General features: G+C 38.9%; 1 protein-coding gene across 6 annotated transcripts in view; it reads right to left on the bottom strand.

Moving 5' to 3' along the window:
• LOC148371896 (myelin basic protein-like) overlaps positions 1–22,429 on the bottom strand; it is a 54,157-nt gene that overhangs the window by 5,802 nt on the left and 25,926 nt on the right. For 2 of the 6 annotated variants that reach the window (XM_088326503.1, XM_088326502.1), the window contains exons 3-4: positions 20,207–20,296; positions 19,771–19,876 (exon numbers count right to left, since the gene is read on the bottom strand). In XM_088326503.1, coding sequence (XP_088182629.1) covers positions 19,771–19,876; positions 20,207–20,296 — 196 coding nt within the window. The remainder of the gene's footprint in view (positions 1–19,770; positions 19,877–20,206; positions 20,297–22,429) is intronic. The other 4 variants (XM_088326507.1, XM_088326505.1, XM_088326504.1 and 1 more) reach the window with 3 other exon arrangements.

Here is a 22,429-nt window from a genome sequence, read left to right as displayed (position 1 = left end):
TAATGTGTGGATTTTAGTTGAAACAGTACAAAATAACTTTGTACTTCATCTAAAACTTAATGGTTCATATTGGTCCCAGGAAAGATATTGCTGTAGAAACGGTTTAATGTGGTTTAAATATTTTTATTGTTCAATCCGCAAAGTGCAGCGTGAAGTATAAGAATGAGGGACACAAGACCCTCTTTAACAAGTCAGGTCTGGAACGCACAAGTTTTCCCGAGCCACGGCCTTTCGGCCTTACAGACCAGCTGGATTCATTTGAAACAATGATGTTTCCGCACGGTCTTGTCTCATTTTGCAACTCTGGGAAAACTCCTTGTTGTGACCAAAATTGCAGAACAAGCCATCATAATATTTGTTAAATATAGTGAAATGACATCTGAGCCCTTTAGGGTTACCTGTGGTGTTCCGCAGGGTTCTGTACTTGGCCCCCTTTTCAGCATTTACATGCTTCCATTAGGTGATATTGTTCACAAGTATATTGTTAGTTTCTATTGCTACGCAGATGACACTCAACTATATCTTCCAATGGAGGAATCTGCCACACTAAACTGTGGAAATTTGGAGGCCTGCCTGACTGAGATAAGAGAATCGATCTCACTCAACTTCTTGCACCTTAACTCTGAAAAGACTGAAATGTTAATTATTGGTCCATCTAAATGCCGTGACTTGTTCTCATAAACTGTTCTGAACATTGACAAATGTAATATCACCCAGAGTGACTCAAAAATGTAGGTGTCATATTTGACCCAAATCTGTCCTTTCAAACACACGTTAAGAAAATTACTAGAACAGCTTTTTTCCATATTCGCAACATTGCTATAATTCGCCCTATGCTGTCTCAGTCGGATGCGGAGATTATAATTCACGCGTTTGTTACCTCCAGTCTCGATTACTGTAAGGCACTACTCTGCTTTTCAAATTTAAAAAAATCATAAGGAGAATGATGGAAAAACATCAGTAATGCTTCAACTGAGTTTATTCAGTTTTTTTGTTTTTTTAAATTGGACACCGGCATAGGAGATTGCATAGATCGTCAGTTATTGTTTTGACTATTATGTCCTGTTTACATCATTGTCATTATTGGCCAGACACGTTGCCGTCTGTGATTTCCACACCGTTTGAGGCAGATCTACTTTTGTAACCTAGGAGATTTAATTGCAAAAAAAAAAAAATAAATAAAAAAATAAAGAAGTACCGAGGGAAGCACCTTTCGAACGGTTTGGAATATTTTATGTGCGGTTTGGCTTCTTCCTTTGTTCTACTTGTAAGTTCAAAATCCATTGATGTATTTTCTCTATATTTTGAGTGTCTACTTAACTTTAAATGTATAGATTACAATGGGGAAAAACCTGTATATATGTATATGTTTAACATTAATCTCAAGTCATACCAAGGAAACATCCTGTGGGCTGGACAAAGGACGATATGGAAAATACTGTGACACTCATGTCTTTCGAATAAATCAACGTTTTTTTGTCAATTCGTCGGCTCATTTTTGGAATATTATTCCTATACACTATTTGAAGTCAAGTGGACAGCCGCAACCTCTCACTTTCAATCTGAAAGTAGAAGGTTATCTGTATTGAGATTTCAATTGAAACATGACATCACAAGCTTTTCTTCTCATTGGAGATGCTGCATAAAGCAGACATGAATACAAATCAGATTTGAAGCAACACATTCAAGAAAGATTTAAGACCTTTCCACCTGCTGCAAAACTATAACTGTAAAGTTACTTGTTTTGCAGCAGCAGTACTAAATGCAAATACGACTAAGGACTCATTATGTACCATTCTGCTGGGAGCAGGTGTGTTTTCAAAAAATGTTCTTTCTATTTATACTAGCTGTATTCATGTGTTTCAATTTGCATGAGTTGATAAAGTAATTTGATATGGAGAGTACACGAATCTATAACGAAAAATAGCCTTGGACTTTTTTTTCCAAAATGAATAATCACAAAAAAGCTGTAAATGTGCAAGGACTGACAAGTACTTATCGTACTCATTTGAGTGTTCAAGGCTAAAAGTGCTTTCCCAAAAATTTTCTTGATTTTGTTGATAATGCGGGGTGCAATGATGCGCCCCATTTCCGACATGAGTGGCAATTACAGCGGGTAGCTTGATGGCTCACTCAGCCAGCTTTGGATTTCATTTTACAGTGTGGGTGATGTAAACAGGATGCCCAAAAAAGATAACTCTGCTTGCATGCTTGTAAATGCTAAAAACAGAAAAGAAAACAAAGCTCTTGCATTCATATATCAAATTGAATGAGAAAGCGTAAAACAGTCAGGCAAATTTGAAAAACATGACTAGTCTATTAAATTTTTGCAATATTAAAGTGTTTCTAGACGATTGGTGGCGAACAAAAAATATTGTTACGAAAATGGTTGGCTCAACAAAAAGCACTTTTAAAAATATACTTCTGAGTGGGCTGTCAAATTGAAACATGTATTCATTAAAAAAAAAAAAAAGATTATTTTGAATACTTAGCAAAAACAAAAACTATCATACAAACGTGCAATTTTAAAATAATCGTTGGTTAAGAAATATGTACGTGTTTTGCATAACATGGCTCTCACCAATAGGGAGCTGACATAATTGTCCGCATCAGAGTCTCCGTATCTTTTATTCATTCTTGTGCTCTGTAGCATTAGCTTTGGGTTGCACTTCAAAATACAGCGACATCTAGTGGTCAAATAATATTGTATATTCTGGAAAGGTAAACGAAGTAAAACAAAAGTGAAAAAAAATAATGTTAAAGTGGTTAATATCTGTTCTTCCTCAGGATCTTCAGGTAAATAGCTGAATCTAATATTCGGTCAAACACAGAAAGTTGTCTTGGTCCTGAGGCAGCAAAGCAGCTCGACTTCAGGCCAGCGCTAATGACTCCAATATAAGAAAGAGGCATTAGAGTTCCCAAGTGAAAACCTCTGCTGTCACAAAAGAACAAAGAGTCGCCTCACATTTGCCAAAAAGCATCTTGATTATCCTCAAGACTTTTGGCGATTCATTCTGTGGACTGATGAGAGAAAAAAAATCACTTTTGAAAGGTGAGCAGCCAGTTACATCTGGCGTAAGAACGGCATTGTATCTCTCAACCAATAGGGTCATAGGAGTAGAATTTCCTGTGGCGAATCTTGGTCAAGTACAGCCTGGTGGCACCCATTCCTCTCCAGGCTAACATATGTTTCCACCCGGTCTCAAACCGGGGACCTCATACCGGTTAGGCGAATGTGCTGACCACAGCACTACGGAAGCACTAGGCTAAGTTCTCTGATCAATAAAACCAGACATAGAACTAAATAACGAAAGGAACAACATCTTGATAAAGTAAAGTATGCTATGAGTGGGCCCTAAATCTCAGTTTTCCTCCTCTTCCTAGATGTGAAAAAGATGTGAAGCAGGCCATTGTTGGTTTGTGGAACGGAAGACATTCCTTTGAACAAGAACGAGGAGTTATCTAGATGCGGCTTTTGACCAAACCTCCTACCCAATGGTGAAAACCCCTCTGCTGCCACATTCTTGCTACATACGAAGCACCCACAAAGCACACAAAAGATGCTTCACTATCTTGAAAGATTCATGCGGTATTCAAGACTTTAAAGCTCCTCCAATTAATGTTCAGATTTCCTTGAAGCCGTCTAGATTATAATGATCCAGACTTACAATAATGAATTGCGGCTCCAGTACTAGATCCAAATGTGCTATCCACTTATCCAAGGTATGACTGTAATCAGACTGAGCAAGTCGTACCAAGTTTGGATTTAAAGGGTAATCGATTATATCCGGGCTTTACTTTGTCCGTTGCTGCATATATGACACATGTGACTAGGTTTAGACATGTGATAGTGAGTGTTGAGAGTAACGTGTTACAAAGGAATAAAATCCCTTTGTTCAGTAACGAGTACTCTAACAATATTAATCAAATTATGTAACTTCGTAGTCAAGTCAAGTCAAGTCATTTTTATTTGTATAGCCCTTAATCACAATTAGTCTCTAAGGGCTTCAAAAGTTATTACATATAAGAAGTTTAGGTTATTCGTTTTAAGCCTAGATTTAAACATTTCCACCGAGGTTGCAGATCGGATCTCAGGGGGAAGAGCATTCCACAACACCGGTGCCCGGATGGAGAACGCTCTCGAACCAGCGGAACACTTCTTGGCTCTTGGGATCACTAGGAGACCGGCACTCTCAGAACGTAGGCTTCGGACCGGGACATAGGGGGAAATCAGATCTGAAAGATAAGAGGGAGCAAGTCCATGTATGATTTTGTATAATACTAAGAGAACCTTGAAATCACATCTAAGGCTAACTGGGAGCCAATGCAGGTTAGCCAAAATCGGTGTGATGTGATCTGACTTTTTTGTCCTAGTTAAAAGCCTCGCTGCGGCGATTTGTACCAGCTGAAGAGACTTGATTCTAGACTTCGGGAGACCAGAGAGTAGTGCATTACAGTAATCGAGACGGGAGGTAACAAACGCATGAAATATAATTGCCGCATTTGACTGAGACAGTATAGAACGAATTTTAGCAATGTTACGAAGATGGAAGAAAGCGGTTCTAGTCATTTTCTTTACATGCCTTTCAAAGGATAGATCTAGGTCAAATATGACACCTAAATTTTTAACTGAGTCGCTCTGTGTGATGTGGCAATTGTCTATGTTCACAGCGGTTTTAGAGAACAAGTCACGGGACTTAGATGGACCAATAACTAACATTTCGGTCTTTTCAGAGTTAAGACGCAGGAAATTGAGTGACATCCACTCTTTTATCTCAGTGAGGCAGGCCTCCAAATTTCCACAGTTTAGTGTGGCAGATTCCTCCATCGGGAGATAGAGTTGAGTGTCATCTGCGTAGCAATGGAAACTGACATTATACTTGCGAATAATATCACCCAGTGGAAGCATATAAATGCTGAAGAGAAGGGGGGCAAGCACTGAACCCTGCGGAACACCACAAGTAACACTAAATGGCTCAGATGTCAATTCGCCATATTTAACGCAGTGTGTCCTATCTGAGAGGTAGGATCTGAACCATAATAGGACGTTTCCTGAGAGACCAATCCATTTTTCCAACCGTTCTAGCAAGATATCATGGTCCACTGTGTCAAATGCAGCACTAAGGTCCAGCAGCAGCAAAAGTGATGATGCGCCCGAGTCCATTGCCCGTAGAAGATCATTGGTTACCTTAATCAGAGCTGTCTAAGTAGAGTGGTTAGCCCTGAATCCTGATTGCATTGATTCAAAGAGATTGTTCTCGGACATGAAATCATTCAGCTGCTGTGCCACAACTTTTTCAAGTATTTTAGAAAGAAACGGTAGATTTGACACAGGTCTATAATTACACAAGTTTTCTGGATCAAGGTTGGGTCGTTTCAGTGTGGGTTTAATGACGGCGGACTTAAAAGCAGCTGGAACTACACCTGAGGAGAGTGATATGTTTAAAATATTTAGAACTGAAGGTGCAAGAACGCCAAAGAGACCTTTAATAAGTGAACCTGGAAGCGGGTCGAACTGGCAAGTCGTCGGTTTGGCCGTATTCACCATCTGTTTAAGATTATCGAGTGACAGTTCACTAAAACGGGACAAAATCCCTGGACAGCCACCATGTCGTGCATCTATAGATTTGAGTGCTTTAGTATGTGTTGAATTAATACTGTCTTTAGCAATTTCATCCTGTATGCTTTGGATCTTCTTAGTAAAGAAGACCATTATGTCGTGGGCAGAATGAGTGGAGCTATCTGGGATAGTCTGTTGCCTAGTGAGCGATGCTACAGTGTCAAAAAGGACCTTGGGATTGTTCTTTTGTGACGCAATCACCTTCGAAAGGTAGGCTGATTTTGCAGAGGCCAGGGCCGCTTTATACTTCAACAAACTATCACACCAGATTTGATGGAAAACTTCAAGCTTGGTAGCGCGCCATTTTCTTTCAGATTTCCTGCATTCTCGTTTAAGGGATCTAGTTTCATCATTAAACCAAGGTGTGCGTCTTTTAGGTCGTGATTTATGCCGGATGGGCGCTACTGAATCCAGGGCATTGGCCAGGGTAGCGTTGAATTCATTTAGGAGTGGTTCGATGGAGCCTATGTAGGAAGGAAAGGACGCAACTGCTCCTGGAAGAATATCGGAGAGCTCAGAAACTGTGCCCGTGCTTATATTGCGTCCAGTGAATCCTTCAGTTTTTTTTGGTACTACAGTCGTTACTACATGGTGCATTCCCACATTATTTTTGCTACTTATTTCATGCAGATCATGAATTGCAGTGTCTTCTGACTCCCGAATACTCCTGCATCACTCAGGTCTTCACATACAAACCACGATCTGCTAGCAACATTCTCTGAAGGGTGGGCATACATATATATATATATATATATATATATATACCCACGAAGTACAACTAAATACAGTAGTGGCGGCGCTGCCTCAAGCACAGAGTACAAGTAATACACCATGCCTGAAAAAAGAAGTCTGTCCTATACTGCTAACTGCTAAGGAGAAAAAGGAAGCTGAAAAACAAGCAACCTGAATGCAGCAAGAATGTTTGGTGTAGATGAAAATGTCAGACGATGGAAAAATTATACCTCACTGAAAATGGGAAATAAGACAAAACATGCAAACGGGAGATATAAACATGAACAGTACCCAGAAATGGAGGGGATCTTCAAGTGTTTTGAAGCCCAGATATAAAATGGAAATGGAGTGTCTCGTCTTTGTACACTCTCAAGATTGCAAAGCCATTAAATAAAAAGGCTTTACTGCTTTAATTGGTTGGTGTACAGTTTTAGGAGGTCAGCTTATAGGCGAGTATATATATTGTAAACAGATAGTTACTATCAGAGTATTGCACTACTTTCCAGTGTCAGTACTCTAAAGGGGTAACTGAATTACTTTTTAAATGGAATAACTTGCAACTAGGGCAACGCGATTTTGGAAAAAAAACCTAATTGATTTTTCAAACCTGTATTGCAATTTCAATGCATTTATTGTGCTATTTTTTTTTAAATGTGAGAACATTATCAAAGTGACATGCAAACTGGCGTTATTACTGACTGAGGGTATACTGAACAAAATAAAAACTATAGATCTACAAACAAAAACAGAATTGCAGAGTAATACATGGTTTTTAATCTCTCTACACTTAATTATAATAAAATTGGAGGGCTTCTTCTGTCAGAGTAAGAAATTAATTTAGTGAGCGGCTGGCTAGCTGCACGCCAGCATCGGGTAACCGCAACATCAGCCAGGTCTCCGAGTTACCCAGGTCATCAGTTTCATGGGTAATAGATCTGGCATTGCTGACTAGCCAGGTTCAATAGGGGTTTTTTTTTTTTTTTTTTGGTTTGAACAATTTTATTGACACTTTTAACAGCAATTAAACATTCACAATTTCACCATATCATATTCTAGCTTTTGAGAGTTGGTAGCCTAGATTTAGCCCTAGGCCAGACCTGCAGCCTTGCTATTGCTTTCTCTCCTGACGCCACCTCAAGCCGCCGCAGGTGATCACCATTTCTTTGCGCTTTTCTGACTTTCTTTAGAGTCGGATGTAATTTCTGAATTATTTTTCAACGTAGCGAGCTGCCAAGGCTTCTCTCTGCGTATCGCAGTTGTTTGTTTGGGTGGCCAGATGTAACCGCGCCCACCCCAGCTGTTTAACTGACAGCATAAAACCAGCCTATCCCGGTCATGCACACACTACTTGCAAACTTTGCCTCGCCTTTATTCGGTAGTAGCATTAAAACTTGCCTCTGTTTGGCCAGTGCCATTGAAACCAAAATTGTGATAATACTGGTTGGCCAAAAATGCAATCACTCAAATAACAAAGGTGGAAAAAAACATGGAACTATGAATCCTTGTAGTCAGTGTCTTGTGATTACAAAATCGTACTAGGTCACATCGCAATATCGATTAGATTTCAGTTAATTGTGCAGCCTTACTAGTAACTGCAAACAAAGGATGTAACACGCTAAACACTGCCGATGGTTAATAATACATGTAATTGCTCCAATACAGATAATTAAATATATCTGAAGAGGAATAATTTATAGACTAAAAATGGAATAGACCAAAAATTAATGACTTTCATAAAATTAACACTTGGCAGAAACATGTAGTAGTCCAAGTAATACATAAAAAATGATTGATTCCACCGAAGCCTATGACTTGCAGTATAAATGTATATTTTATTTTTTTGTGATTGTAACCCTAAAAGCGGTAAATTCCTGGTATTATGGCCCAACAGCTAGTGGTGGAAATTGGGTTTTCAAATGTTAAATATTCTATTCTTGACCCTTCAGTCTTGCCGTATAAGCTTAGGGCATGTTTTAGACAGCAGGAGCGATCATTTTAACAATGAAGACTAGTAAGATATAAACCTGTAAGTTTATTGAATCAGACAGGCATTTGAATACTTTAACACATTGTTTGTGCAGTTTCAGTTTAAGACTGCTTCAGTATGAAATGTGTTTATTGTTGTAACATAATTTCTGGCAGTGATTTTTAATTTTGGATGTTAAACAGGTCACAATAGACTTTATATTTTCTTCGTTTATGTAGCGACTTAAGAGGCAACATAAATATGTTGTATGTAGATATAAAATAAGTGTAAAATGTTTGTGTTTATGTTCACAGTTCTACAAATTACATTTGATCCTTCACTAAAAAGACAAAATAAACTCTTTTTTAATTTTTAGAATCAAGTATTATACCATGTTTGCTATCTGCTAAGATAACCAGAAATAATCAAGAGCAGAATACCTGGTGAAGATACAACTAATAACTTCAGTGATGTGAATATTTACTCTTTAACATGAAAAATTCAGGTATTTGTATCATGACAGAAAAATAGGACTGCAGATCTTTTATTCATGTGAAACATCTAGTGCGGCTGGTTGGTACTCTAGCAGAAAACTCATTAGAGTGGAGAGTTGCTATGACAGAGCATCTTGCTTGATAAAAGATTTCATTAAAGCAACTCCACTCCATATTTTAATGATTCCGCCAAAGGGGGTGTTAAATCAGTGCAATGTAGCTGCAAGGGTCAGCAAAAGTATTTTCTCAATTACATCATCATTACCTAAAAACTAACCCACTGGGTATAATTGTCCTGGCAGCTGGTAAACTGCAGATGACCAGTTCAATAGGTCACAAGGACACACAGATGCAATCAAAACATGGCTGGCTGCCACAATGAGCAGACAAATATGGCGTGTTACTACCATTGTTTGGACTAACGCGTTACAAAGGGACGCATTTACTTTTCTCAGGAACAAGTACTGTAACCCTTTATGAATACATTTTAGTATGTCAACTGTCGATACTACATGGTACGTTACTGATTTATTACACACTCATGAATGCAGATCATGAATTACCATTCACGCAAGAGAAAAACGAGCTGCAGGTTGAAATATGTCCACTTTATGTTGCCAAAGCCAGGTGCGCCCCCCCCCCCTCTCTCTCTCAGTTTCCTCTCTTCGTTTCTCTGTCTTTTCTCTCTTCTCTCTACAGCTGTACACCTTGGACTACTGCACCGATGGGGGATAATCTAGTCGGCGGCTGCTTGCCTTAGTTGTGAGAACTTGCAACTCAATATTGATCCATATATATGGCGCACTGTATTATAAGGCGCATGGTCAGCATTTGAAAAAGATAAAGGCTTTTAAGAGCGCCTTATAGTCGTGAAAATATGGTACGTTGATTGCTAGCTACTCCTGCATCCCTCACGTTGTAACATACAACCCTTGGTCCGCCAGCAACCTTTGCTGTTTATATTCTATATTTATCTACAAAGTACACTTGAACATTTATGGTGACAATGTCTCACGAGTTCAAGAATGATTCATTTCTTCCCATGAAAATATTTACCATACCGTGTATACACACATTAGGCCAAATTAACAATTTTGAAATAAAATACTAAAATCAGGGGGTCAAGTTTATGTGTGCATATGTGGTTGTGTGTCACCAGTCGCGAATGGTAGACACTGTGTGGAGAAGGAGGTGTGGCTTATATACGACAGCATTTCAAAAACATAGGAAGATGCTGGCAGGCCACCCGGGTTTAACTGGTAACGCCAGAGTCTCATAAATTGTTTTATTAAAAAATATGATATTTTTAAATACATATAAATGTGATAATAATCTAAATAACTTTTAGATTTCATATAATATAAATGATTGCGGCAGCACGGCGGCGCGGTGGTTAGCGCGTGTACAGCAGTTCTGGGGTCATGGGTTCAAATCCAGCTACCAACCTTCCTGTGCGGAGTTTGCATGTTTTCCCCGTGCTTGCGTGGGTTTCCTCCAGGCACTCCAGTGTCCTCCCACATTCCAAAAACATGCATGTCAGGTTAATTGGCCGGTCTAAATTGTCTCAAGGTGTGAATGGGCCAGCGAATTGTCTGTCCCTGTGTGCCCTGCGACTGGCTGGTAACCAGTTTAGGGTGTCCCCTGCCCACTGCCTGGAGTTGGCTGGCATGGGCTCCAGCACCCCCGCGACCCTACTGAGGATAAGCTCTGCAGATAATGGATGGATGATGGATGGATAAATGATGGTAAACCCTTGTAAAGATGACATTTGGTTGTTGCAGAGTTTGTCCCGCCTGGCCTGCACTGTTATTAGACGGCTGGGTAAAACTTGACATCAGCCTTGTATTTTACCCAAGTTCAACATTTTTTCAACTCTTGGTTTAAAGCCGAGCATTCCACGCAGAAAGCCTACCCAGCGCCTCCTTACTCTGCCGCCGTTTTCCGCTACCATTGCAAGCAATTCTGAAAATTAGAAAATAGAGCAGGAAAACAAGGGCCTTGACTGCAGCTCATAGGTTGCGCATTACAAAAACCTCCTGTGAACCATTGACGAGGAACAGGCTTCCTGTCATAACAGGAATCACAAAGCAGCACTACTGATATTTATTCTCTGATTTAACAAATCACAATGTGCATAATACATTTAATTAAAACTTATCAAGACGCTTCCCTACTTAAGACCATTTGAGTTATGAAAAACGTTAGATACAAACATTTTTTTCGGGATGTCGAAAAATATCCGGACATTGCTATAAGTTAGATTTTGCATCGTGTGCACCTTTTTCCGATTACAGGACATTACTGTAGTGCTTCTTTCCCCCGCTACCGGCGTGTGATGCTGTGAGAGGTCACCCAGCATCCACCCCAAAGAAGAAATCTGCTTCCTCTTCCTAGTTCGTGTGTAAGCATACAGTACTGAATCTATGGCGCGCTAAGAACTTTGACATTTTTATTGATTATTATCTCGTGCATCCATTCAATATGGTTGGTGGAAAGTGTAAAGAAGAGGCAAGCCTCTCATTTGAAATGAAAGTAGAATATGGAAGCTTGATGTTGTTGAGAAAATGTTTGGATTGCTTTTTTCGGCCAATTTTTAACACAGAAGAGGAAGAAGCCTAATAACTCTTGAAGTTAAGTTAAACTCCACTTTATTTCTCTTTAGAGAGCACATTTTTTTATGAAATGTTCATTTTTTAGTACAAAACAATACAGGTTACTCATACAAGCCTTAAACATACTTATATAAACCTTAAACATACAAAATATAGCACTGAAGCAACTTACGGACAAATTAAACTTACGAACGATCTTGTTCGTAAGTAGGGCAGCGTATGCATTGGCATCAGAAAAACACTAGTTATTTCTAACTACTGGGCTAGTTTACAGGCTGGGGGCGTCGCTGCTGTCATGCACTTTCCGGAAAAAATTTCAGCATGTTACCTAGTGTTTACTATTTTTGTGTACTGTAATGCTAAATGTAATTCACCCTGGTCATCCTGAAAGGGGGATACCACTTGTGAGGTCCCTTCTCAGGGTTTTTCTTTTTCCTCACGCTGAGGTTTTGAGTTGTTTCTTGCCCGCATGTTGGTTTAAGATCAGGCAATTGTGTCATTGTAATCCTGTGCAGTCCTTTGAAACATGTTTGTGATTAAGGGCTATATAAATAAATTTGACTTGACTAACCAAATTAGATGAAGAGCAGATTTTTTTGTATTAAACTCATGTTTCGTTTTTACTATGCTTTGTATGTGTGACTTGTTTGCTGTGTCATTGACTTTTATAGTTAGTTTATTTATGATTCAATTGTTTACAACAGCATACATCCAGCTTCTTGATTTTGTGCTAAAAATATCTGTTTTGATTCAAAATGTACAATGTACTGCTGCTAATCTGTACATCTGTTGGTTTTGTTTGACTTTTTTGCACTACTGGCAGTTCTTTATAGCTAGCCACTCCTTGCACATCTGTTCTCCTCTGCACTATCGTACTACAGTGTTATTGTTACTGTTTACCTGACTTGTTTACCTGACTGCCCATTTTGCACATCTGGTTAGCTGCTCCTCTTGCATTCTTTGCACTACTGTAAAATACTATACATAGCCATAATTATTAGTATATTATTAGTACTTCAATACTCCAACTCAATACAACATTTTATTTATATCTGTACATTCAAGGAAACTGTGCGGGTAAGATGTATCGACATTTCGTTCTGTATACACGTGTACTAGAATGACAATAAAGTAGATCTGAATCTGAACAAAGGGGGGAGCATGCACCCGCACCGCCCTAGAATGTCCATCCACCACTGTCTTATTAAATTATATGGGAAACACTGCTAGAACAACAAACCAACAGGGAATATATAGAGAAAAAGGTAAGCACAGAATTTATGGTAAAATTGTGGAAAATCTTTGTATTATTTGTTAAGCAATTCAGTGGGACCTTGCTACTTCGCGGTTCCACGTTCGCGGGTCTAGAAAATAATAATAATTAAATTTAAAAAAAAAAAAAAATTAAAATAAATGTGTTTATTTATTTTATTTAAGCATTTTTGAAGGGGCGCCGCTACGTCGCAGATTTTCACTTTTCGTGGGTTGTTTTGGTCCCCATTAACTGGGTCTGAAAAATAATAATAATAAAATAAAATGATTTTTAAAAGGGGCGTCGCTACTTCGCAGATTTTCACTTTTCGCGGGTGGTTTTGGTCCCCATTAACCACGATAACCGAGGGATTACTGTAAACCATGCCTGTAGAAAAAAAGAAAACATTAACCGAGTTACTTTTGTAAAATGAAGTAACTAATTACTATCAGTAACACACCTAACACTGGTTGCTACGTGACATTACAATAGTGTATATCTGGAAAAAGGAAAACTATTGCATCTTTGTCAGAGGACACCAATGAGACCCATGCGGGAGAAAAACAGTTTTATTTCTGCAGCAAATTTCCATCAGCTAAACTCAACCTTTTGTGAGCAAGAGCAACAAAGCTGACAAAAAAGACATCAGGATCCGAGGTGAGAGAGAGCGAGCCGAGAGGGAAGTGCGAATGTGAACAATGGTGCCAAAGCAAAGGACACTGTTTCGGTGACGGATGTTTTGCTCGAACAATGACATCCTTTGAGAGAGGAGGAGGAGCTTCATAATGGCGGTGATGGGGCTCGTGTCACACTGTGTCTGACAGTGCCATAGAGACAAATTACTGAAGCGCAGTACTTGTGTAAGCAAAATGCACAGCAAGACGTCACAAAACCGCTACACACACATTTGAGATGTAGTAGTTTGATGCATTTATTGCTTAGTACGTCAGTATATGACCCACCCACCATATATTTCAAATTGGATTCAGAAAACCAGCGCACACCTGGTGCAAACTACGTAAACCGCCAACCGCACAATGTGCGCACACATCTAAAGATGTTTACAGATGTGCTGTTCTCAGTTCTCCTCCAAGTTTCCTATGTCATGGGTTTTCAGATTACGTGGCAATTTATAAGAGCGAGGAACACAGAGTTAAATGGGGATTACCGTATTTTCCGCACTATAAGGCGCACCAGGTTATAGGGCGCACCCCGAAAAAATAGTTTTTGGTCCTATTTTTGACATACATAAGACGCACCGGATTATAAGGCGCTACAATGGGAACGTGGACAAAACAGTCAGATAGTTCAGTCCAACTTATTACCCCCTTAACATTCCCAAAGCTTGCAAAGACGCAAATACGTGTCGAGAACACGTGCGGATGCGGTGTCCGTAAGATGTCACTCAAATGCATCGTTCCATCATTCGGAAGGTTAAAGTCTTGGGATTCAATAAATGATAACCATTCCTTCGTATCTATTTTCTTTTTCGCTCGCAACTTTACTGTGCATATGACAATAAACACTTGGAATTGAGTTTAATTTAAAAATAGACACTGCATTCCATCCATTATCTGCACCGCTTATCACAGAAACATCGAGTTCAGTCTGAAACAAGATACAGGGATAATATAGAAAGCCGGAGTAGCTCACCGAAGTCGTTGTGTTCATAATAATGTGCAGGCAATGTCCTCTTATATCCGTGAGGGTAGTAAATCCAGGAGAATACGATATTTACAAATACAGAATAGAAAAAAATGCTTTCTCTATGCCGTCAGCCACATGCTATACGCATACGTATTTTCGGCCAATTGCAGGCTTTGTTTCGCTGTTTAAGCCAATGGCAGCCTGTAAATTATAAAAAGGATCCGCCTCTTGACCTCCGAATAACTTTAGCCAATAGTGATCGTTTCAACTGATGATTGACACGTCTTTTTCGGCCAATTGCAGGCTTTTTTTGCCGTTTGAGCCAATGGCAGTCTGTAAATGATAAAAAGGATCCGCCTCTTGACCTCCGAATAACTTTAGCCAATAGTGATCGATTCAACTGATGATTGACACGTCTTTTTCGGCCAATTGCAGGCTTTGTTTGCCGTTTGAGCCAATGGCAGTCTGTAAATGATAAAAAGGATCCGCCTCTTGACCTCCGAATAACTTTAGCCAATAGTGATCGATTCAAATGATGATTGACACGTCTTTTTCGGCCAATTGCAGGCTTTGTTTGCCGTTTGAGCCAATGGCAGTCTGTAAATGATAAAAAGGATCCACCTCTTGACCTCCGAATAACTTTAGCCAATAAAGATCAATTCAAATGATGATTGACACATTGGTTAGCCAATGAAACGCCGGTAAATAAATCCCAGCATCCACCGCGTACTACTTGGCGTTCGGGGGAAAATCGAGTCGGCGGCTGCAAGTTAGTTGGAAAACTTAATGTTGATCCATAAATAAGGCGCACTGTATTATAAGGCGCATGGTCAGCTTTTGAAAAAAATAAAGGCTTTTAGGTGCGCCTTATAGTGCGGAAAATACGGTACAAAAATGAGCATTTATTTAAAATTGCGCCGAGAAAAAAAAACGTGAATAACCGCTCCGTCATGCAAAATGTGAGCCCTCTTTTTCAAGACGACAGCGCTAGGAAATCCAACTGTGGAGAATTGTGCAAGATTGCAAGGCAGACGTGAGCCCTATATTTCTAGCCGATGGCGCCAAAGCAACCATAGTGAGGAGAATAGTGCCATATTGCAACATAGACATGACAAGCTGTCTTTCTGGGCTTTTGTCATTGCCGGTTGCCGCTTCACCAACTCTTGCTACCAAATATTGAAAATCATGTTTCAGAATACATAAAAAGAATTATCAGATTTTGTAATAGCCATTTTCGGGTGCCATTTTTAAGTCAGAAGTGCTTCCTTCCAGTACAAGACTGGGAACTGAAATCAAACTATTCTAAGCCAGTGGAAGAGTGTCGGAGCAAATGGTGGAAAGCATATCAAGGTGAGAACGAGCTGGCCAGTCTCTACAGTCTCTTAGTAATCACAGGGGCCAGTAAGCGAAGGGCCATTAAGGAGGTCACAGAGGCAGCAGAGGTTGCCTCAAGGTGGCTGTAGTTAAGAGAAGAGAACCATGGTTGAGATAGCACCACCTAGACACAAGCCTGATCAACCCCAGCTGGGTCGTCTGGGTAAAAGTGAATGATGTTTGAATAACCCGAAACACTCTGTGACCCCAGGTAATATCACTGATGATCTGCCCAGGTTGCATCAGTTGGTGTATGTTAACACAGGTTCTTATCACCGCACATCAAACCTGCCGTTACTGCAAGTGTTAGCAGATGGTTCCAATGCACCATGAATAAAAAGGAACAATCAACATTGTCAATACAAAAATGAGCATTTAACAAAAGGTTGGAATTACCCATAGGAGGTTAGGTTCTTTCCCTTGATCTCTTTGGAAGTTCAAATTCAATTGAATTCTTATTTTGATTGTCAACTTATCTTTGTGAAATCAAAGGGAAAAATTTAACAATTTTATAAAGATAAAATGAATGAAACAGAATACAAACATTGCATAACTGCACATTCACAGATCAACAGCTATCTTATTACAATGCATCAGACTCTAGATTGAGTGACCGGAAGAGCACTATTACTTTTTTCCTCAACTCTGCTGCCCTTAGCTTTCCCTGCCATGTTGGAAAGACGATAATGTTGCATGGGTCAGCGAAACAGAGAGAAAGATGCGGGGCATCTGATTTGCTGAGAGCATTCCTGCTACAGGCTGGTAGAGGTAATGAAGCCATTATGAGCTTTTAACAGCCACGCGGCTGATGCTCGTGTTTGTCTTTCGGTGGTAAAGCGCCACAAAACAGGAAGTAGAGCATCCAAGCACCTCCAGACACTAAACAGCAAGTGGCAAGCCATAGTGTCTGCAGCGCTAAAATAGCATAAAAAGGAGTTGAACAAACTTAACTGTCATAAAATATTACACAACGGCCAATTAAACTTAAATTGTCATAGTTTCGTTTTTAAACGCGTTGTAAATGAGTGGTGATTTCTAAAATCATTTACCCGGACTACGGAAAATGTCTCAGGCAGGCCAAATCAGTTAAAGAATATCAACTTAAAGTTTTAAGCTTTGTTTTTCCAGTATTGTAGTAAGTCACATTGATGCTCAGACTTGGATCCATGGCCGATTTTACGGAGAGTTTCTGATATGGGCGCCTGTCCCTTAACGACTTGACTATAGTATTATGCTTTATCATTTAGCCTACATTAGAAACTACCTCACATATTATAATCAAGGATGACAAGGGATCTATTCTAAAGACACTTTATTGATTGACAAAGAACGGGGAAAAAAGATTTTCATGTTTGGCATTGAATGTGTCAACAGTCAACAGTTGAGTGAATGCAGTTTTACACCTGAACCAACTTCACATGCCTTACAAACTCAACATCAGACATGGGACCAAGTCACACATGTGCAAGTCTCAAGTAAGTCTCAAGTCTTCACCTTCAAGTCCCAAGTAAGTCCCAAGTATTTTTTTCTTGGGCAAGTCAAGTCACAAGTCAAGTCCCGAGTCTTAGATTGCCAAGTCCAAGTCAAGTCACAAGTCATAAAAACAGCGACTCGAGTCGACTCGAGTCCAAGTCACTAAGTCTCAAGTCCCCATGTCTGCTCAACATTGCCTTATAGCGGCCGAAGAGAGCATTTGGTTTGTATTTATTTAAACAAAACTAACTTTTGAAAGACATGACCCAGAGACTCACTTCTTTTTTCGACAGAACAGAAATTTATGACAAGACGGATTAAATCATCCTAAACTAAATTTGATGAAACATTAATACATTAATCCATAATCAGCTATTGCTGCACTTAAAGGGACAGTGTGTATTATTCGGTTCCTTCTAACAGTAAAAAATAATTCATTAAAAAAAATTATTGATTTTAAAAAATTAGCAAAAAAAACATGAACTATCATATAGATATGCATTTTTTTCAATACTCGTAAACATATTGTAAAATTCCAATGTATTTTACATAATATTAGCCTCACCTAAAGGGAGAAAACATAATTTTCCGCCATCTTGCTGCTAATGGAACCAAAGGAACGAAAACCTGGTGAAAGGTTGGGCAAAAAATGGTAGAAAAAGGGTACTTTATAGTCACTTTGAGTCTTTGTCATTTTCATTCTTATTTGTGATTTTTAGCACTCGTTTTCAGCTGCATGAAAATGATACTAAAATGTTATACACTCCATCTCCTTTAATTTCTTATTAAGGCTGGGGCCTAAAACTATCATCCTGGAGGGCGCAAATGCCCCTAAGCAGCGAGTGTGAGGCGCCTGCTTTTACCTGGAAAACTGTTCTAAACGATTCTTCTTTCCTTTCAATCCTTTGTTTGATCAATCAATCAAAAGACAATGTTCCTTGAAAATTTGCTAAAACAGGTTCTAAACAAATAGGTATTTTCCAGCCAATACAATGCAGTAAAACATCACACAGCAATATACTTTTTCCATGAAGCGGGATTGCCACGAGACAATTTCAATAACAAGACTGCACGCGAAAATGCAAACACTCCAACATTCAAAACTAGAATCACTGCAATAAGCATAATGGCAATTATTACATCAGTGACATTGAGTGCGTTACAAGTGTTGAGAAAAAATATTGACCAAGAGTAATGAGGTCGAATCATTAAAACGAGGGTTCACAGTAGTCATTTGGATTAAAAGTTGGATAAACTAGCTAAAACTAAATGCGTGATGAACAATTGAAGCTTGTAAATAAAAAGAACTTCATATGTTGTAAACTCATTGAGTTTTGGGGAGACTAATTCTGATAGTCTGAAAGAGTGCCGATTACTTCTTCGTTTGTGCGAGGAAAGTGAGGCCTATGAGGCTCCGAAACACGAGGGCTAGGCACACTTTTAGCACCTCTCCTTACCTGCTGCTGCATCCTGCCAATCAGGCAGAAGAGAGTGCAATATTTATGTGGAAAACCCTACCAGAAGCAAAAAATGACAGGGGCAAACAAGGATACACAGGTGTGGCCTTTTTTTTCCGACAAAAGAGAAAACGTGTAATTTGTGTGCTAAAGTGTTCTGCTACTGTGCCAACACCACAAATTTAAATACATTCATTCATTTATTCAAAAAAATCTCACCCTGCACAGAGCAATGAACTGCAACCAAATATGTAAACATGTTGCTGTTTTTGAACAAAAACAACAACAAAAATCTAAGTCCATTGTCACTATGGCAACAGAACCAATGAGAGACAATTGACACTTAATTTGCATTAATGACTTTATTTTCAATATATTGTGCAATGGAAGGTATTTTGACATTTATATTTATTTATTATTCTGTTAAATGTACATCGTGTAATATTTGACCACTAGATGGCACTGTATTCTCTAATACAAGTGATAACCAGGGCCAAATGAGCACAGTGCAGCAGCTGCCAGAAAATAATAGGTATGTAAAAGAAATACCAATTTTTTTGGTCTTTTTTTTTTCTTGGTTTTGTTTTGAAACAATTGTGATAAAAATATTTCCTTTTTTTAACGGTTTAAGTTGTAATTGTAGCTATTTAATAAAAAAAGAAACATTTTAGGTAAATCTTTGTGCTGTGCTTATTGTAATTGTAAAAAAACGTAATTTTTCAATGATTATGACATTTCCAAGCAAAAAGTATTGGTACCAGATCGATACTACTATGTGTTTACTTGGAATGGGCCGATATTGAAATTCCCAGCATCGGCCACCGAACTAAACAAAGAATAAATTGCAATATGGCAGCAATCTCGTCAGTGTAATAATGGCAATGTGACTTTGTATATTAGGGTTTACTGATCGGATTGGATTTTTTTCCTAATAAAAACGATCCCAAACGCGTTTGTTTGCCCGTGATCACACCAAATACTGATCCCCTGAACTGGATCTTCCGTTCCATAGTTGATAAACCTAAATATCTTTCAGAAAAATCATGCTTCATACGACATTTTTTCCTTAACTCATCGAATGGTTTTGTTTGTCACTTTATAGCATTAATGCCATCCCCAAATTTGCTGATATTTCAATCGCACTTTTGCAATTTTGTTGATTACCAAAGACTTCATCTTGTGTTTCCGATTCCTCTGCAGCAGTGGTTGCAACTGGTCCTCCCTCATCTTGGATCTCAGGTGATAAGGCCTTCGGAAAACAAGAACAGGTTCGGAAAGTCAGTTACCTTGGAAAGAGCAGAACGGGATGATCATCGATCACATCAGCTTGACTTCCTCTTATAGACAAAAATAATACTTTTTGCTTTGTCACTTAAACGTCAAGCAGAAGTCACTTAATATTTGAGGTGGCCATGTCCAAAGTCCGGACCGGGGACCAGTCACGGACCGTGACGTAATTTTTACTGGCCTGTGGCCTCTGTCATAAACTTAATAATATGTGGCGTGGCCTGCCAGTAATGTTGACTGCAGTATAAAATAAATTGTAAAAAAATAAAAATAAAATAAAATAAAAAGTCACCATTTCACATGATGATGACAGTAGCCCTTTGACCACCTTGGCTGTGGTTTTCGGTGAGAATTTGAACCCAACCCATTGCCGACATAGCGACTGTAAATAAAAGGAGGAAAATCGATCGTCAGAGATGCTGCTTCCAGGAAAATTGGAAACTGTAGTATTTTTTCACCGAAATCCGAAACAACTGCTTACGCTTAACTTGCCTAAAGACTGTGGCTGTTTGACAAGAATATAATATGATGAGGCACTGCCAGACGAAACAGGTTGACTACAAAAGTTAACTGAAAAGGGACACTGTGAAAAGGTGAAGCAACTGGACGCTGTTTTAACAGCACATTAGCCCTTTTTCATGAGACTCTGTGCGTCAAATAAAAAATGCTTCAAAGGCAAGCTACAAGGTTGTGACGCTGATTGCTAAGCACGAAAAACCTTTCACAGAGGGTCGTTTTATTAAAAACTGTTCAATGAGTGCCAACACATTTTCAGCATAACAAATTTGGCCCGCTTTCTGACAAGTTTGGACACCCCTGATATAAGACTTAATATGAAATAAGTTGCAGTTCTGCATTCAAAATAGTGCTCCAATTCAAACGGTCACCATTTGGGTAGTTTTAAGAAAACTTTTGCAACACTTCATCTGAACATTTCTACATTGTCTCTGTTGAGAAAAGCAACAATTGATACCGGAAAACAGCTTACTTATGTTGCTGTTGATTTTCAGTTTCAATGAAAAGGTCATATTCTACCCTTGATGGCTTCAGTGGTGGGTCCTCAGGGCCTGTAAAGCCTTCTCTACAAAAAAAAAAAAAAAAAACATAAAATCTGATTTATGTGATGTTAATATTTCGCCCATGAATACATTTTAATTATTCCAATTTATCTGACAGCTTTTTCTTTTAGATGTGTGCAGTCATATTTAAGCATTTAACCGATCGCAATTTAGCCATCAGGTTTTGCTAGGGTAAGAAACCTACTCAGAAGCCTTTACAAAGACTCCTGAAGGTTCTGTACCGTAACACACTGTTCTATAAATATGTTGGTTTGTCATATCAGATTCCGAATTGGTGGAAATTTCGCTTCTGAAAGGCGTAAGGAAATGTCAGTGATTTGACAAACTAGGATGGGCAAGAGGGCGGTAGTCCATCAAAGTTGTGTCACCAACAGCAGTTAAACCTGAGCTACAGAGGGAAATATATAGTTGCATCGATTTAGTAGCGTTTTTGTCAGACCACAATGGTTGAAGGATAAAAAAAGGATTTGGTTTCAGATTTACTTTTCAAGACAAACTTTTCAAGAAAAGCTCAACATCGTTAAGAAAGGTCGGTTGACACCAAAGCGAGCAAGCCTTTCGCAAGCAGGAAAAGGACGTGTCTGCCACTTTGAGACTAGAGGTAAGACCTTAAGCCCAAGGCCAACCCGAAATTCAAGGCAGGTGAGGTCTAAGATGTCAATCATGCTTGGGTTGGCCGGTCTTTTTTCTCATTTAATTTTTATATTATCATTGTCCACCCGTCATTGTCCTTTTTTTGTTTCTGTTCATACAGTCTTGTTTAACTTGTATTTTGTTACAAAAGACATGCTCTACGTGTTGCGCGTCCGTGTCCCTTTCTTTGACGAGCTTAATACAAATATTAAGTTTGCCTCTTTAATTTGTCAATCGATGATTTATTCAAATTATTTATTGACCCCGAAATACTTGACAATAAACATATCATCTGTGTGCTGTACATAGAGGCACCTAACAAAAATGATTTGCCCACTTTTACAGAGAGACATAGCTCTTTGCTGGTATTTCTGATCACCATCACATGTTTTAGGGCAAAATCGACATAAAAACTCAGTGGAAAAGTAAGTATATGGTATCAAATGAACCTGGCCAATCAAGCAGAACATGATGATTATTCCTGTTCTCCTAGCGTTAAGCTTTGCTCTTTGCAAGTGACCTTTTAAAATCACAACACATGCTTATTCCTACTTGCAACAAAAAAGTACACGAGTGCACAATTATTACCTTTAATCACTTATAATTTATGATCGCACCACATCCTTCATAAAGGTGACCATTAGCAGTGACCGTGTACAGCTCTAAAAGCTCTTTTGTGTTATTACTTGGACACGCGGAAAAAGGTGCATTGCTGGCATTGGGTAAGAAACTCTCATGCCATACTTTGTTAAATGATATAATCTACAAAAGTCGGTTAATCAATAAAAGTGTGCGTGATGTTT

This window comes from Urocampus carinirostris, chromosome 2, assembly GCF_059441175.1.
Source record: "Urocampus carinirostris isolate Australia breed hairy pipefish chromosome 2, RoL_Ucar_1.0, whole genome shotgun sequence".
Lineage (NCBI taxonomy): Eukaryota > Metazoa > Chordata > Actinopteri > Syngnathiformes > Syngnathidae > Urocampus > Urocampus carinirostris.
Note: the sequence above shows the minus strand (reverse complement) of the source record. Positions and strands in the feature narration are given on the sequence as shown.